The 17,151-nt window shown below is 45.5% G+C and overlaps 1 protein-coding gene and 1 long non-coding RNA gene across 2 annotated transcripts in view; one reads left to right on the forward strand and one right to left on the reverse strand.

Annotated features, from left to right (window-relative positions):
- Window positions 1–1,462, forward strand: part of LOC146772183 (uncharacterized) — a 30,641-nt gene extending 29,179 nt beyond the window's left edge. Inside the window, exons 2-3 of the long non-coding RNA XR_014972158.1 lie at window positions 676–743; window positions 1,257–1,462. This is a non-coding gene — a long non-coding RNA (uncharacterized LOC146772183). The remainder of the gene's footprint in view (window positions 1–675; window positions 744–1,256) is intronic.
- Window positions 1–17,151, reverse strand: part of HCN2 (hyperpolarization activated cyclic nucleotide gated potassium and sodium channel 2) — a 265,315-nt gene that overhangs the window by 29,053 nt on the left and 219,111 nt on the right. Inside the window, exon 7 of the mRNA XM_085638283.1 lies at window positions 11,053–11,217. Within this exon, the coding sequence (XP_085494409.1) occupies window positions 11,053–11,217 (165 nt within the window). The remainder of the gene's footprint in view (window positions 1–11,052; window positions 11,218–17,151) is intronic.

The raw sequence follows: 17,151 nt of genomic DNA on the forward strand, positions 1-17,151 counted from the left end.
CAACAGTACAGTTTTTGGGAAAGAACATAGGCTCCGAGTGCCTGGTTGGCAGGAACCCAGGGCACACTTAATGAAAGAGCATCAAGATTAGGCAATAAGAGGGGGCAACCAAGCCAAAAGGGGCACTTGCCCCCAGCATGCCATTCACGGTAAAAGATCAGCATTACTGAACTGGAACAAAGCGAACGACCAGAACACGAGCAGTTGCTGTTTGCCGTGCTCATGTTCTTTTTAAAGTATGAAATGTATTCTCTTGTTTTAAATGGATGTGAGGATTAATGTTGTGCTAAAATATAGTGATGAATGCAGATTTCACGTAATTAGATGTAATTTTCCTGCGATTTCACAAAATTCCGCACATTTTACAGACGCCCAATATATTCTAAAGTCAAAATTAGAAATGCAGATGTGTTGGGAGGGGAAAATAAATATATTTGAAAATGGATGAATAGTGACACGCTGTACCCATCCTTCCTTTTTTGCTGTGGTTTCTGTTTACCTCGCCATCCTTTTTAGATAGGCGTTAGCTAAGACTTTTTGATTTTGGTAGAATTATATGTATAATACAGTGACATAGAGGGGCTTTCAGCCAGTTGAAGTCACCTGCGAATCTGAACTTCGACAATCACCGTCTGTCAGTAACCAGTTAATGTTGTGAATTCCTGTTTTTCGCAGGCCTTACTGACTGAAGCCGTTCGTAAATCGGATCAGGCCAAACAAGTGCTCCTCGACATAACCTTGAAGTAAGCACATAACGCAGTGGTTATGTAGTGTAAAAATTCATTGTCGCATTAACTCATCTTGCTCCTATTTTAGCCTTTTAAATCTACTCCGAACCTGAAACTCAAAATCCACTATGTGGAATTATTGGCGAACTACCATCGTCTAATAAAACACTTCTTTCAGAGTTTTAAAGATGTCTATACTAACAACCAAATCCTTTTTCCCCTCACATATTTATTTCAAGTTACACTTTTCTGTTTGTCTCACTGTGCATGATCATCCTGGATCCCTCTGGAGTATCTTATTCTCATCTTGTGGAAGTGGTTCCATATTTTCTAATAACACCTCGTCTATTACACAATGTCTTCTTTTCCTGGGTGAAGCACTTTTCATCTTTTTGCATGGTTGCTGGAGCTTCTTCTTTCCTAATATTCTTACCTATATATACCTTAGTCTCAAGAAGACGAGATGTATTATGTAGTGTAAGGTCAAACTAATTGTATGTATATGTTTTTTTATTATTGTCTTTACAGGCTTGAGGAAGTCACGGACGTGACGAAACACGTGTTGGCTGTTCTTGTGTTCTGTTACAAGGACTGGATCACGATATTACGATCTTAGAGACCTCACTGTGTAACCACATCTCTGAACCTTAAGTGTTTTCAGCCTTGCAAATATTGTATAAAATACTTTCAGTGAATTTTGAATATTTGCTCAATAAATCAAATAATGTTTTCATAAGTAAATCTCCTGTGTTTTCTGTGCTAAAGATAAATTCAGCCTCATTAATCTTGACTAAGCAATGTCATATATTTGAATTTTTAACACTAGGAGTGCTGGGGTATACCCTGTTGTGTTTCACAGGTCGCTGTTGGGTTACCTGTGTTTTTTGCACCCGAGGTAGTGGGGTGTTTTCTACCCTGAGTGGCACCATCTCGTTTTATGCCTTTTGTAACATTTGTACTTGGTAGCTCATCTTCATTTATTCAACAATTGATGTGCGACCCTTATATCCACCACTACCGTGCTCTGATCTGTATCTCTCTTCATCCGTTGGTCTGTACTTATGTCATTCACATTTTGCTTCAGCCCACTGCAGCATGGGACGCTGGGTCAGCCTACCTCTGCCGCTGGCGAACATCGAGCCCTGTCACGGGGAGGACACCCACGCCCTGGCTAGTTCTTTCAGTGCCAGTGTGTTTGTTTTTACATTATCTAATTGAGATACCTAGTCACAGATTCATTACCTTAGAATTGTCCCCAGGCACCAGATTGGAACCAGAAATGTTTTACAGCAGTACCTCTGCGCGTCGATAGAGAGTGTTGAGCAACTCTGTAACTATGTTGTCCTCTGGATGTGACGTTGACGCAGTCCTCCCCTGATGCCAGTTTTTCCTTTTCTGTGTAAACAATGCAGATCAGATAAGCGGTTCGTCAGGCTGTTTTTTGGCCTACTTTGATGGTTTTGTCCAATGGAACCGTGTGCCTTTATACACCTTTTCATGTACTTGGTGTTCAAGCTTTGTGGGTTCTGTGGATGAACAAATATCTGCCATGGACCCTCGCTCTGTTTGCATGTGGTGCCTTGGGGACTAAGAGTGTCGGATGAAGCTCCTAGTGGCGTGGATTAAGCAGTCTTCCAAGACTTCCCGTTGACCTCTGGCCCCTTTTTGCTCCACGGACTGCGTGCGGGCCTGATCCAGGAGCCGTTCCTGTGGACGTCACTCTATCAATGTCCCAACGCAGGCGGTCAAAGTCGCAGCACCCCCGTCTTTGCCACATAAAGCTTGTTCCCGATCTTTGGTTGAAGAGTCGGTATACTAGTCTAGCCTGCGCCTCTCAACCTACCCTGGAGCCGGGGTGATTCGGACCCAAATGAGAGAATATTACAATTCTCTTCATAGTATCTTTGGGCTTTCACCTTCCCTTGGAGTGCACTAGGACCCCAAGGAGGTGCACAAAGCTGTGAATGTGTCCACATCAGTGGGTTTGCGCTTGGCTTCAGTTTGGCCTTTGGAGTCTAAATCCGTGTTGATGCTGGTGCAGCCCTTTGGCGGTCACCACTATTGGCATCTGGGTTTGGTCAGCCAACTCCTATGACGGCTACATCGGTGCTTCACCACCACTTTCCCTCTCCGATGCCGAGATGTCACCTCTTCAGTGCTGGATGGCATTGGATGTGGCGCTGGTGGAGCTACCCATCTCAGACACCTTTCCTTGTCTCTCTATAGCCCCGCCACCTGTGTTTTTTTCTTCTGAGTAATATGATTATAGAGGTGCTGGTGAGAATTTTGAGTTTCACCACCCCATCTCTGAAACTGTCCAACCTCCTATGGAGACTAGCTGGGTGAAGCTAGTGGCTTGGAGTATTCTCCAGCCTCAGGTCTCCTGTCCCCTCCTGGTTTGGCTACAGAGTTGAGCTGTTCTCTGGCGGATATGCTCAGGTGAGTTTCTGTTGTTTTGGATATGACACTTCCTCTATGGAAATGATGACAGATCCCTAAGGTGGTGTCTTGCAATAAGGTAAATCAGGGGTAGAGCTTGTGCTTCCTTATAGCTTGGCTTTATTTGACATTCTGCTGGTGGCTTGGGCTAAACCCGATACAGGGAACCCTGTGGACCGCTCAATTTCCCACAGGCACCGTTTGGCCCCTGGAGATCCAGCATGTCTCCTCAGACATCCAACTCTTCATATTTTTTGTGGTACAGGCCGCTTTGGCCGCCCTAAATATCGACTCTGTTCCTTCAGACAGAGAGGCCAGAAGACTAGACGCTTGTGGCAGGCATATGTTCTCCACCAGTTCTGCACTACAATCCCTTAATACTTCTTGCGTCCTTGGACACTTCTCCCTCATACCTTGTGGGACTCATTGGAGCGCCTGCTGCCCTCCTGTCCGAATGAGTCCTGGAGCGATTGTTCCATTAATATGGGGTGAGCAGCAAGCAGCTGGACTAATCATTCTCTGTGGTGTGCATACCACAGATTCTGCACGTTGGGCTATGGCTTCTTCAGTGGCACAACGGCGGCGTGCATGGTTGCGCACCTCTGGGTATTCGGAGGCTGCTCAAGTGACCCCTGATTGATATGCCAGTCTGTTTGGCGCAAATGTAGACTTTGCTTTCTGGCGATTTAGAGATGGTCATGGTGGAGCAGACTTTTAAGTCTACCGTCTGCACCCCTAGTTCTTTTATTCTGCGTTTGTTGGGTGAAAGTCCCTTTTTCAATCACAAATGATCCATTCCAGGGTGGTGACCATTGGCTTTTCTTTTCAAACCCCCTTTCCATCAACAGTGACACCTGGTGAGGTATTCCTGCTTCTGCAGGTACTTTAATTCTTCTTGTACTGTTGATGACAGGTTTTGGTTCCCGTTATCTGGGACTACATTATTTTGTAGCTCTATGTGTACCTGTGCTTACATTCTTCTTTCTGAAGTTAGTTTTCTACCCAAGTTCGTGTTCTGTACAGGGCCTTTTGCTTGCATTGTGCAGATGCTCTGTCGCCTTCTTCCCTGTTCTGTGTCTGCATGTCGGGATCTGTTTCTGGCGCTTATTATCCTTTATAGAGACGTCAGTTTATCTGCCTCAGAAAACAGTGCTTGTGAGTTCCGTCTTGCACCAGTGCCCAGCCCCCCTCCACCCCCATAAGGGCGATCTCTCCTCGCCATGGGCATTCCTTCCCCGTGTGTGGTGTCTTTCTGTCCTTAGCAGAAGCAGTGGAACGAGTGGCAGATTATCATCTCTGGCCTCAGACAGTGCCCCCATTAGGTCCTTCGCCAGTGTGTTGGCGCTTCTATTGTTCTGCTTCCCCAGGCATTGGCGCGGCGGCTTTCTGCCACTCACCGTCTGGTTCCTTGTTTGGCTATAGCTCGGGGCTGCATTGGGTATCAAAGGCCCATGAATGCAATGGTTCATCTCTCACCACTGCCGCAAGGGGACCCCGGCTCCGGGCCACCAACCTCGCTGCCTCATCCCTGGAGAGGATGTTATGTTTTGGAATGCCTTGTACCCTTTTGTCCTGTAGGCATCATGTATTTGCCAATTCAGAGCACAGCCATGGAATTTGCTTACTGTATTGGTTGTTTTTTAGATGCCACCATCTCACCCCTTTTGTTGGCGGGGTGGCTGTTTTCCTTCTGATATTATGGTTCCATCTTTTTTTAGGATTGGTTTCTCAGGAGGATGGTGTCTTGCTTTAGCATCCTTTTCCTCTTAGGATGTGATAAGGATTGTATCCCTCAAAGGTCCGTTTTACCAACCACACCTAATTTTATTAATTCCTTCTGCTCAAAGGAATTATTTTCTCTTTTTCTCCCTTAAGATGATGTGGGTCTTATCCCATTTTTTAGTTGTGGTATATTGCAGCTTTTGCTTTGTATCTTTCCTTTTGAGACATTTCTTGCTGGCCTCAATCCTTGTGCTTGTATGCACCGCCATCCTTTGGCTTTTCCATTTGGTCGGGCTTGATCCCTATGACTATGAACGCCATCTTTTATCAGGAGCTTCAGTCGGGTCTTTCTGTCTGATATCTCTGCCTAGTGGATGGAAATTGGTCATCTGTTGGCCTTTAATTGTATTATATATTTTCAAGGACCCTACTGGTGGTCTTCATTCCCAGTTTTCACATCTGCTGCTTTCTTTTGACTGCCACATGGTAGCCTTGTCAGTCAGTAGTGTTGGTTCATGGGTGGTTGCCCTCAACTCCTTCTTATATGGTATAATATCTCTAATTTTCACTTCATTGCTTTTGCAACTTTGGTCTGCTACCAATGTAAGTTTCTTTCTAGCTTTGTGATGGACACCTCAATTCTTTGGGTGTTCTTTGTCCCTGCACTGGTCAGTCTCTGCTTGCTGAGGGAGGCTGCGTCGCCTTACCTGATGGGGGAGGGTAATACCTTTGGTCCATTCTTATAGACGAGTATATATGTGAACACGATATATACACAAGTTTTTATTGTGCTCAACTTCTTTCCTAGGGCGTACATATCTGCTTTTGAAACAGCGCCTTTCTTGGCGCTCTAGTTTGACCTTAACTCGGTTGTTTCTTCTGCATTTATTTTTTCTTTCTCTTCTTGGCTTTTATGATACAGTCGCGCAGGGTTTTCTCTGACTGAGAGTGGTCTCTGTCAAACGTTGTTTTTCTTGAGATGCTTTGTTCAGCATTAACGGAATCTCTTGCTCTTTCTCCATCGTCAGTGTGTTTTGAGGTTACTTTTACTCTGTGTTTCACAGGGAGGGGTTTCTGCGACAAAGTGCTGGAACTCTAATTCTGTGGTGTTGTCATTCTCCAGTTGTGGGTTAAATACCTTTGGCAGGGCTGCATAGTATTCTTGTTTCTATGGAGTGTTTTCTCCAATCCTTTTTTATCTCTGCCCTGGATAATGTTTTCCACATGCTTCTCATGGTCTTGGGTTTCCCACAGCCCTCCCCTTATCATATAGTGCATCTTCTGTGAGTTCAGTTTGCAGCCCCTCTTCCAGGGATGGTGTTGTGTGGGTGTCTAATTTTAAGATAAGGAATCTGCGGCTTGATGTGCTACTCAGATGAATAAGTTACTTATGGTAATGTCTTATCTGGAAGAGACAGGATCTAGCCACAGATTTCTCAAAGACCCACTCATCCTCCCTGCTACCTACAAGATCCTATTTGTTGGCATTCTGATGCCTCTTTCTTCGGACTTTGTAATAGTTTGACACTGTTTCCAGAGGTGGCTCTGGGTTATTGGCTTGAAAAATAGTCACAGAAGAAACTGGTGTCAGGGGAGGGATTAGATGGACTCTGTCGATGGTCATTGTTGTCTACATGTTGGTCAGAGAGGTACTGCTGTTAAAAATCTAGGGAGGATTCTAAGATTATGTATCTGTGGCTACATCATGTCTCTACCAGATAAAGGTTTTACTGAAGGTAACTAACTTATTCATTATTTACTTTGTAGATGTACCAGGTAAGAACACATGCACATTCCAGCTTTCTCAGTTCCTGTCTCCTTCCAATGTTGTTGTAAGTTCCTTTCGTAGTGTTTATTGGACCGCTGCTTTTTCACACCTTACCAGGGTGGTCTATCTTGGCTGTCTTTTCCCCCTCTTTTCTTTGTTCTTCTGTCTCTGAGTTTACATCCTGCTCATTCCTGTATTATTTTTTACTTCCATTGAAAAGGTTAGTTAATCTTTCCTCTGATGGAGCGGAGCTTCACTACTGGTATCTTTCAACTTTGTTGCATAACTTCTTCCAACACAAGCTCAGGATCTTTCTTTGCGTTTTACCACTTTTATTGTTTATTCCCCTGCTCAATGGACTGCTGCTGACAGAAGAAAGGAAACAACTCGACGCTTTCAAGCATGACAGAGCAGCAGGATGCTTTATGAAATCTGAAGAGCAGAATGTGGGAGTTGTCCTTCCTCCATGGCACGGCGCTTACTACCAATGATGTCACTAGTTATCAATAAAGATTATCTGTGCGGTCACTTGTTCTGAGTATCTCCCCCCCCCCCCCCCCCCACTTTTGCCATACACCCTTCAATTATAATGACAAACACAATCTGAGAATCAGATTGAAGTGTTTGGCCAAATTTATGAACCGTCAAGTGAATATATCCTTCAGTCTAGCGGTGTGATGTCAAAATGTTTCACAGAGACTCGGGTAGAATTTTTGCGGAAATTTCCTGTAATAAAGTAAACTTTATAAGTGTTTTCCAGTTTAAAAAAAGGAAATGAAAGACAATACCCTCCCCTCTCGCAGTCCGTAGCAGGCTATACCAGCCGTTAAAGGCCGGCATAGCCCGGCTACGGAGGCCATAAGAACATTCTGCCACTAGAGGGCAGAATGTTCAAATAAAAAGACAGGCCTCTAAGAGGCCTTTGCAAAACAGCGCTGGAATGTTGGTTTGGGCTTTTACTGGCCCGTAGAAGCATTCTAAGTAGGAATGTGTGTGTGTGTTAGAGTGCCATTACACCTACAATGTTTAAGGATTAATAATAACAATTCTCAATTAAGCTATCAAGGTGAGGAGACTCTAATTAATTAGACACTACACAATTGGGAAGAAGAAAAAAAAACAGACGTATTGGATTAAGCTATGAAAAGATGGAGCAGTGTTACATTGCTACTTTATCTCAGACATTGCACAGGACGTCGATATTATGTACATTAATACATAGCATTCTGATGTCAATTACTTAGCCTCAGTACATTATCACACATAGTAAGAAAGAAATGTGCCATGCAAAAACACGAACAGTATATGGTGAATACTCACCGCTCCCACAAAATAATTAAAGTGTATATTTAAATGGTACTATTGTCAAGGGGAGCCAATGGTGCACTACACAGAGTCTGCTGGCCTTACTCCATTCAATCACCGGGCACCACTGCTCAAAGGCCTAATCCTTCCATCTCACTTACACCCCCCCGACATTAAATTACAGGGGGGGGGGGCAGACACTCACCAAACAATGGGGCTACCCCCCCCCCCCCCGTCAAAATGATAAAACTAACTATTTTAAAACAGGAGGAAGTAATGTAGTGTCACAGGTAATTTTAAACCATTCCAAAGAACAGAGTAAATTCAAATAAACGCACTCTAGAGTTGTTAATCTTAATTTTCCAGACAGCTGGGATAAGCAGGCCCTTAGACACACAAAGCTCTATAATACCTACAGGAAAAGAAGGTGCGCCGATGGTCCATCGCGAAGACCATGACAGGAAGCCTCGTACGAAGCAATTTCCATCTAACAGGACCCGACCTCGAGAAATGTCTCCCAGAGGTTGTTGCCCCCACTCTAGATAGGATCCAATCCCAGGGCTCGCCTGGATCACGGCATACTTCCTATAGGGGTTTGACGTGGATCAACCCCACGCCAAGCCCCACCTCTTGATGGAAGCCACATCTTCCCAAGGAGAGAAACGTTTGTATGTACACAATATCCATGGTAATGAGGGGCCCAGAGCGCACGATCGCGTCTCTGCTAGGAGGAGGCCACGCGTTGGAGCGCGGTAAAAGGGGCGCGAGGGTTTTACGTACAATCCTAACTAAACACTTCATGCACCTTGAAACTACTACTGGGGGAACTCCTAATAGCTCACAGAGCACCCTCTTTTCTACCCCCTGCAAATTGGTGTGTTACCCCCATGTCGGGACAGGGATAAACCCGTGCGAGCGAGTGGAGGGGCCTATCCCCTGTACATTCAACATCAGGCCAGAAGGACGCGAGAAGCCTGAGCTCCCGTTTACCATGAGCGCCGGGGGGGTATTGGCTGAACTGCAGTAACAGCCGCTTCGAAGAGAAGAGGATTACAACGGGGCACTTGGGTGGAGCCGGGATCAGCCCAGTATCCTTTAAATAACATATATATCTACTGGAAACGGCCCTCACAGTCCTCCGGGGCGACATTACAATTTAAATCTTGCTTGGTCTCATCTGCCAGGGAGTGAATATTGACCAGGTTCCAGAAAGCCGTAGAATGTTCTAAGGATGCAGGCCTGGACCAGCGCATCCTTCTCACCACCAAAGAAAGCCTGTGTATTGTATTTCCGACAATTTCCACCCTGTTCTTTGGGGGTTTCCTCAGGGTAAGGTGGAAGTTCCTACACAACAGCCTACATCAAACTATGAAGCCACACCCAAGCCATTCACCGAAACCTTCTTAGCAAATCCCACAGAGGCAAACGGATGTACTACCAGGTGCCTGCAAATCTCTGAGGAGAGGCCGTTTACTCGGATTACCTGCCGGGAGTTTAGGAAAAACAAGCAATATCTGCACGCCTCCATTGCAGTCTGCTCAAATCGTCCTCAACCAAAGTACCCCTTTTACCCGTGACAGAAAGGCGGAGAGCACTACGGGCACACACAGCACGGCCATCAACAGCTCCAGTGGACACAGCTCATAAAATAAAAGCATGATGGCGGAGCAGAGATCTCTTGCGGGGAATGTGGCAGCCTTACGGATAGCATGATCAAGGAAGTCCGCGGCATTACACAGGTTGTAATTACCAAGCTCGGGGGAAAGTGTAGCGCTCCTGACATCACAATCCAGTGCATCCGCAGCTTTGCATTAAAACCTCCTGCAACCGTGAAGGAAGTGACCCACTTAGAGTCACCTGGGACCACCTCTCAGCCTTCCACACCAACGGAAGAGTCGCAGAGACAGTGGAGAATACACACCATATATGTCTTATATTCGCTCAGAGCGGGGCCCCGTCTGCCCAGGCCCGAGAGAGTGCTATAGAGGGCACTGAAAGTCAGCAGAAAGATACATTATGTACATTACATGGTTCGTTTCGGACACGCCCACAGTGGAATTTTCCAAGCATATGTAGCTGGACAGAGAGAGAAGATAAAAAGGTTTCTGCTTTCATATCTTACACAACTCAGTACGGTCCAAAGCCGTTTCACCCAGGGCTGCGATCAAACTGCCCGACAGGTGGGAGAGGGCCTCGACCGAGAGGGAAAGCTATGCGCTGGCACTAACAGTTCTTTATTGCAGAAACAAAACTTACCAAAGGGTATTTCTCGGAACTGGAAAAGATTAGTTTCAAACATCACACAAAATGGAATCTAAAACAGAAAATGGTGCAGCGAATGCTAACTTATGTACGGCATTACGTGAGCATCAACGAGCCTAATCCAACCACCAACAAGTTAAAACTTCCCCCTGTACACAGAGGACTGATGCACAAAGAATCCATAAAGAACTGTAAATTTCTTACTAACCTTGGCGGAGAAATAAATATTATAAAAGTTGGCAATTACTAACCCAACTTGTGGTGCCAATTTTAGATAGAACGCCTGGACAAGTCTACTTCCTGTATCAATCCTGGTTATACAGCATCCCAGAGTAACCTTGAGCCAGGCTAGTAGGCCAGCACTAGCCCGCCCTGAGGTTGACTCAAGGGCATGTTGATTAAAACATACAGAAAGACAATGTCAAAATGGTGGACAAAGTCCAACCAAACCTGAGATCCCATCTCAGCATTAACTGGTGCAACATTCCAGATGAGCACGCTAAGACTGATACCACTAGTACTCACCAGTGTGGACGTAAACATGGAGGCTGTCATGTAAATTAATGACGCAATCGGGGATCCCACTTGTCTGTGACTCTTTCCCTCCTCTATGATCCATTCTCTGCTCCCTGACAAATCTCCCTCCTCCATGTGCCGTTCATACTCCCCGATACCTTACTCTCTCCCCATTCCTTTACCTGAAAAGCCCCTCCTCCGTGAGCCCGTCCCTACTCCCGGATGAACTAGCTTTTCCCCAAACCTTTGCCTACTCCAGGACTATTCTCTCTTCCATGCGCTTCACCTCTAGCAGCCTTTCCCTGCACTCACCAATCCGGTCCAGCCTGTCGATGGCCACAGTTTCGAAAGCCCGTCTCATCATGGGGTACTCCTCCAGCACCTCGTTGAAGTTGTCCACGGAGAGGGAGTAGAGGCGGCAGTAGGTGTCAGCCCTCACACTGGCAGTCCGGCGCCCCCGTGTCAACAGACAGATCTCTGCAGCAAGAAGGACATAGAGAGGTGATGAGATTAGGGACCGCAAGAGGGTGTTGAAAAGCTACTTTCTGCCAAATCCATCTAAAACCAGAAGGAAGTTCTGAGTTAGAGAGACAATAATCTTGTGGAACATACGCGCTGGTGTGGAGGGACAACAGAACAACTCCTGGACCGCGGGAACTGAATCCACCACTAGTAACCGACCCTTGAGCTTGAGAACATGCATCCCAAGGGATGGAGAAGGGGTCACCCCAATACTATCAGAGAGAGGGATCTGATCTCCCCATTACAGAAAAGTAAATACAACTTTAACCCAGTACCCAAGACAATAGGATACCCTAGGACTCGGGTTGAATAAGGGTCCATCCAAGCATACTGAAGTTGGGGAAACTCAAAACTCTAGGGATGAAGGGCAGGGTTTCCACAATACTATGGGATGTGGACGGCTGGGTTTCCACAATACTATGGGATGTGGACGGCTGGGTTTCCACAATACTATGGGATGTGGACGGCTGGGTTTCCACAATACTATGGGATCTGGAGGGCAGGGTTTCTACAATACTATGGGATGTGGAGGGCAGGGTTTCCACAATACTATGGGATGTGGACGGCTGGGTTTCCACAATACTATGGGATGTGGAGGGCAGGGTTTCCACAATAGTATGGGATGTGGAGAGCAGGGTTTCCACAATAGTATGGGATGTGGAGAGCAGGGTTTCCACAATACTATGGGATGTGGAGAGCAGGGTTTCCACAATAATATGGGATGTGGACGGCAGGGTTTCCACAATACTATGGGATGTGGAGAGCAGGGTTTCCACAATAATATGGGATGTGGACGGCTGGGTTTCCACAATACTATGGGATCTGGAGGGCAGGGTTTCACAATAGTATGGGTTGTGGAGAGCAGGGTTTCCACAATACTATGGGATGTGGAGGGCAGGATTTACACAATAGTATGGGATGTGGAGAGCAAGGTTTCCACAATACTATGGGATGTGGAGAGCAAGGTTTCCACAATACTATGGGATGTGGAGAGCAGGGTTTCCACAATACTATGGGATGTGGAGGGCAGGGTTTCCACAATACTAGGGGATGTGGAGGGCAGGGTTTCCACAATACTATGGGATGAAGGGCAGGGTTTCCACAATACTATGGGATGTGGAGAGCAGGGTTTCCACAATACTATGGGATGTGGAGAGCAGGGTTTCCACAGTACTATGGGTTGTGGAGAGCAGGGTTTCCACAATACTATGGGATGTGGAGAGCAGGGTTTCCACAATAGTATGGGATGTGGAGGGCAGGGTTTCCACAATAGTATGGGATGTGGAGGGCAGGGTTTCCTCAATACTATGGGATGTGGACGGCAGGGTTTCCATAATAGTATGGGATGTGGAGGGCAGGGTTTCCTCAATACTATGGGATGTGGACGGCAGGGTTTCCACAATACTATGGGATGTGTAGTGAGGCCCTAGGCACAAAACATTTCCGGAATGTGTCGTAAGGTTACATAGAACCTGGGCTTACGGTTACACGTATCAGGCCTTAGAAGGTTCTATACAAGGACTTAGTACACTGCACAAATGATGTCTGTTCGGCGAGAGCTCTGGAGGGATAGAATAAACAATGACAACAGAACCAGAACTCATGGGTCCAGTTTATTATATAAACTGCCAAGACTCTGTGTAGACAGAGAAGCATCTCAATGGGTTGTTGATGGTCGTCCCAAGCCTGAATTCCAAACACCATTCTGAGAGGCAGAGCGGGCTGTAGGTTCCCGATGACATACGCCTGCAAGTGAATGGGTAGTCCTACCACTGAAAGGGATCTGGCAGATTAACGCACCCTATTCCTATTAGGATAGGAAGCGCTATATAGGAGTACAATTGCATGCATCACTACAATCAATGCCCGGGTACAATGGTTCATTTTCTTTACCATCCTTGTAATGCTGGTTACCTTATTTTGTTTCCTACTATTAATCATTGCAGCGCACACATTTTATACAAGAGTCCAATTGCGTCAATAAATATTTGAAAAGCCAATCTGTGTAGATCTTGTGTCCTCCTCCGGGCGTGCCTGAGATACTAACTAGAGGGTAAGATCCATATCCACAATTTCTTTGAGGGAAGTTAGGGTGGTCATGTTCTGAGGTTGCAGACATCATCCTGTGCCCTGTCAGTTTAGGAGCACAGATGGCACACCGTGAGCTATCCTGGTACCAGTTTAACATATTCGGATGTATGTGTGGACTCGGTCCTACATAGTTTTGACACTTATGTTGCCCAAACGCCAGTCTTACTGGGAAAATAGGAACTGTACAACAGATGAATGGAGGATTGATCCCCCCAAGATCCTGGGATGGCACGAGGGGTGAACCCCTGTAAATGTGCAGATGGGCTGTGGGGTCTTTTCATTGGGTCCTCGTGCAGCCAGAGGTTACAATGCGCCGCCCTGTGTGGGTCTGATTATTTGCCTTTGGTGTCCCGCGGTCACTATACTTGTGCACTCCAGGAGGATAGCGAAGTCATCACATGGGGGCACTAGACTCAGGGGAGCGATGACGAGCAGCCAATACCTACTCCAAGTGGAGGCGAGGTTTATAAAATCACACACACCGTAACACAAGAGCCCAGAGTCCCGTTCATGTTATCAATTAAAAGATGAAAAATAAAGCAGTTACACACGTGCCAGTGCCTCATGGGGCGAAAACAGGACTACCGACATCCTAATATCATTTACGAAGCACAACTTGGATTTTCAGGTGGCAGCGTCCTGGGGCAGTGAACGGTGTCCTCAGAGAGGCTTACGAATGCTTCTAAGCAGTTCTCAGTGAATGGGGAAGAGCTCGGCAGACAGTGGAACCCTAAGGGGCTTATTTACAAGCCCATTGCGCCACCCCTATTTCACTTTTGCCCATATGAAAAGTGACACAAGGGGCTTGTAAATAAACCCTATAGTATCCTGTCTGGATATAATCTGCCCCCAGAGGCAAGGATAAATAACTTAGTGAGTTTGAAACTCTGCTACTGAGTATTCTGACAAACATCATCCCGTCACTAAACCTACCCCTCAAACAAGAACAGTCCCATGAAGGTCAAAATGTATATCGAAGGTGCCATGGGCAGTCCCAACAGGGTCTTGGTGGCTCATTGATGGAGCTACTGAGGTCCAGAGATCAATGAGAGGGGGTGACAGTAAAGAGCCTAAATGGTCTTGCCATCTTTCAGGTGGGTGACAAAAGATGGTAGTCACTTAGTATAGACTAAGAAACCCCCCCGAAGGTACCAAACATCCGGGACACCTCTCCTTATACAGGGTGGTCACAATGATGAGAGCAATCACAGGACTGTACTCAAAAGCTTGACCAGTTTGGAACTGGGTGTATAGAATGATGGTCCACTGCAAAACCTGTGGTTCCCCCTGAACCAAAGGGGATAAAGAGATGGTTTGAATAGTTCTACACTCAGCTACAGACAGGTTAGGAGATGACGGGGCGGGCTGGCCCAACTCAAGCCAATAGAAAATGGAGAAAGTTTTCCATAGAGCAGACTCTCAGTTTTTCCCTCCTCCAGTCTGCAGCGGAAGTCAGGCAGGCTCAGAAAGTTTCATATATGGATCTCAATTCTCTGAGATGGAAATGATGATCCGTGTAGCATCAGCACGAGAGATAATCTGGAAGCCAAAGGTCTTCACCAGGAAAGTTTGGAGTGCGACGTAGGTACTGAAGCGGACAGGTTTAGGGCTGAGCCTTCCGGGACATCCTTGACAGGTGACGATGTATAAGGAGGGAGAGATTCAGACTGAGCCCTGCCGAGGGATGCATTGGAACCCGTTCATCACAGTGTTGTAAATCCCAAGGCCATGCACTCTCAGATGAAACGCAAGACTATGTCAACAGTGAACTCACGTCCTCACTGACCACCGGCAACAACACAAATCCAGTTTGTGAGAAGAAAATAAAGTTCTTTGGATTCCAGAAACTCATGGTTCATGTGCTCTTCAAGAATTTTAGATACACGGGCAAGCAAGGAGATATGACAGCTAGTTGTTGAGAATAGTGGTATCTGGTTACATTTTTCTGTCAAGGGTTGTACACGCAGGAGGGATTGTAGCCGACCAAAGAGAAGAGTTTTAACAGGTTGTGGACGACCGTGTTGTCCCTTAAGTAAGATGGACAAGAGTTTTCTGGAAAGCATAGCCTGAAACATGTCATTAATAATCAAAGTAGCAAAGTTTTTTAGGCAGATGTGGCTAGAAAATTAAAGATATTAAGATGGGCTTGGGTAGGAAACTGTGACTCAATATTGGCAACTTCATTATGAATGAACATAGATTGTTCTAAAATTCAAGATTGGGTGAGATTGGTTAAGCACATTGGATTTGATGAGTTGTTTAACAGCCCAAAAGAAATGCCTTGAGCTGTTGTAGATTTCTATTTTTCCTCCACATTGGGTGTAGTGCCGATCAATTTACAACATTTTCTCAAAGCATCTTTGTTAATAGTTTTAGAGTGAAGGTTACAGTCCTTTACATTTTTTGGGGTAAGTGCAGTCTCTCCCAGAATGGAGCAGACAGGTTGCATGCGAGCATTAGGAGGTTTGAGCGAGGCAGAGAATCTAATTGTTCATTAATGAAGGAAACGATTTATAGAGCGCACAGCTACTCCAAGGGAGCGTCCCGGCGCTACTCTGCTTCAATCAGGACAGCCAATCCCAGTCGGTTAGATGGAAGAAGATGGATGTTTCCTTCCTTACACGAGCCCCACACTGACTAGAATGCAGAGTGGGAGCTCGCTCCATGCCTTGCCCGTCAACACCGAACAGTAGCGACCTCCATATCTAGCCCAACGAACCTTACAAATGTAATCAAACAGAGTTGTGGCCAATCGAAGACCTTGAGGGAGTGTACTGGAGAATAGAAGCTGCGATGAAATAAAATGAGGGCTTTAAATAAGAAGCTTTCTTGATGGGTAACCAGTGCAGTTCCTGCAGGTAGGAGGAGACAAACCTTTCTCGATAGGTCCAAAATGAGCAGGTGTGAGAAAGTGGCTCTGTATATACTGTTCCCTAATAGGTACAGGGTGTACAGAGTCCACAGTCCCCCAGAGGCTGATAGAGGTCAAAGTTAGGTATGACCTTACTCTCAAAAAGTGGTAGCTTGGTCGAGCAGTAAGGCAGTACCAGAGGACAGTGTAAAGCATTTATTGTACACACTCAGTCAGCAAATGGTTTCACACACTCAATAACTGAACTCTAGGCCAATGATTTGTATATATAAAATATATGCTTGTTTTATTTTTAGAACCACAAAGGGGGTAAAAATATACTTTCTCAGAATGAGAGGTTGAATATAAATACTTTTGTTTCAAGCAATAAATTTGTGTAAACAGTCACAGTTGGTTGCAATAAACAATCCTATTTCCTAAACATTACAATGCATTGAGCTCAATGGTAAATTCAGGTTATTTGTAATAAATTACTTTTTAGATTACTTTTGGAATTCCAGGTCTGGCTCCTAGAACCAGCCTTGGGTCAGTATTCAGAATCAAGTGATGAAAGTCGACTTAATAACTGTAATGATTTTTAAATAATATTTGGCTATTTCAAAAGTTAGCACTTTGAAATATTTTCTAAGAAAACATTCAATGGATCTCTATGGCAAGAAATTCAAATTGCAGGTAGAGTACTTTATCGTTACTTTAGTAATCCAGGACTGGGTACCTAGACCCAGGACTGGGGTCCTTATCAAAAGCAGGTAAGTAATTTCGTTTGCAGAAATGGTACGATTTTAAAAGAATATTTCTAATTTGCAAAAATAGACACTTAGAAGAAATTTCACAGAAAAGCAGACAATGGTTTCCTATGGGAGAAAAATGAGTTAGAGGTAAGTATAGTTGTGAACACTTTTCAGGGTCAGGGCTGGGCACCAAGA

Source organism: Triturus cristatus, chromosome 12 (genome assembly GCF_964204655.1).
Source record: "Triturus cristatus chromosome 12, aTriCri1.1, whole genome shotgun sequence".
In the NCBI taxonomy this organism is placed as follows: Eukaryota; Metazoa; Chordata; class Amphibia; order Caudata; family Salamandridae; genus Triturus; species Triturus cristatus.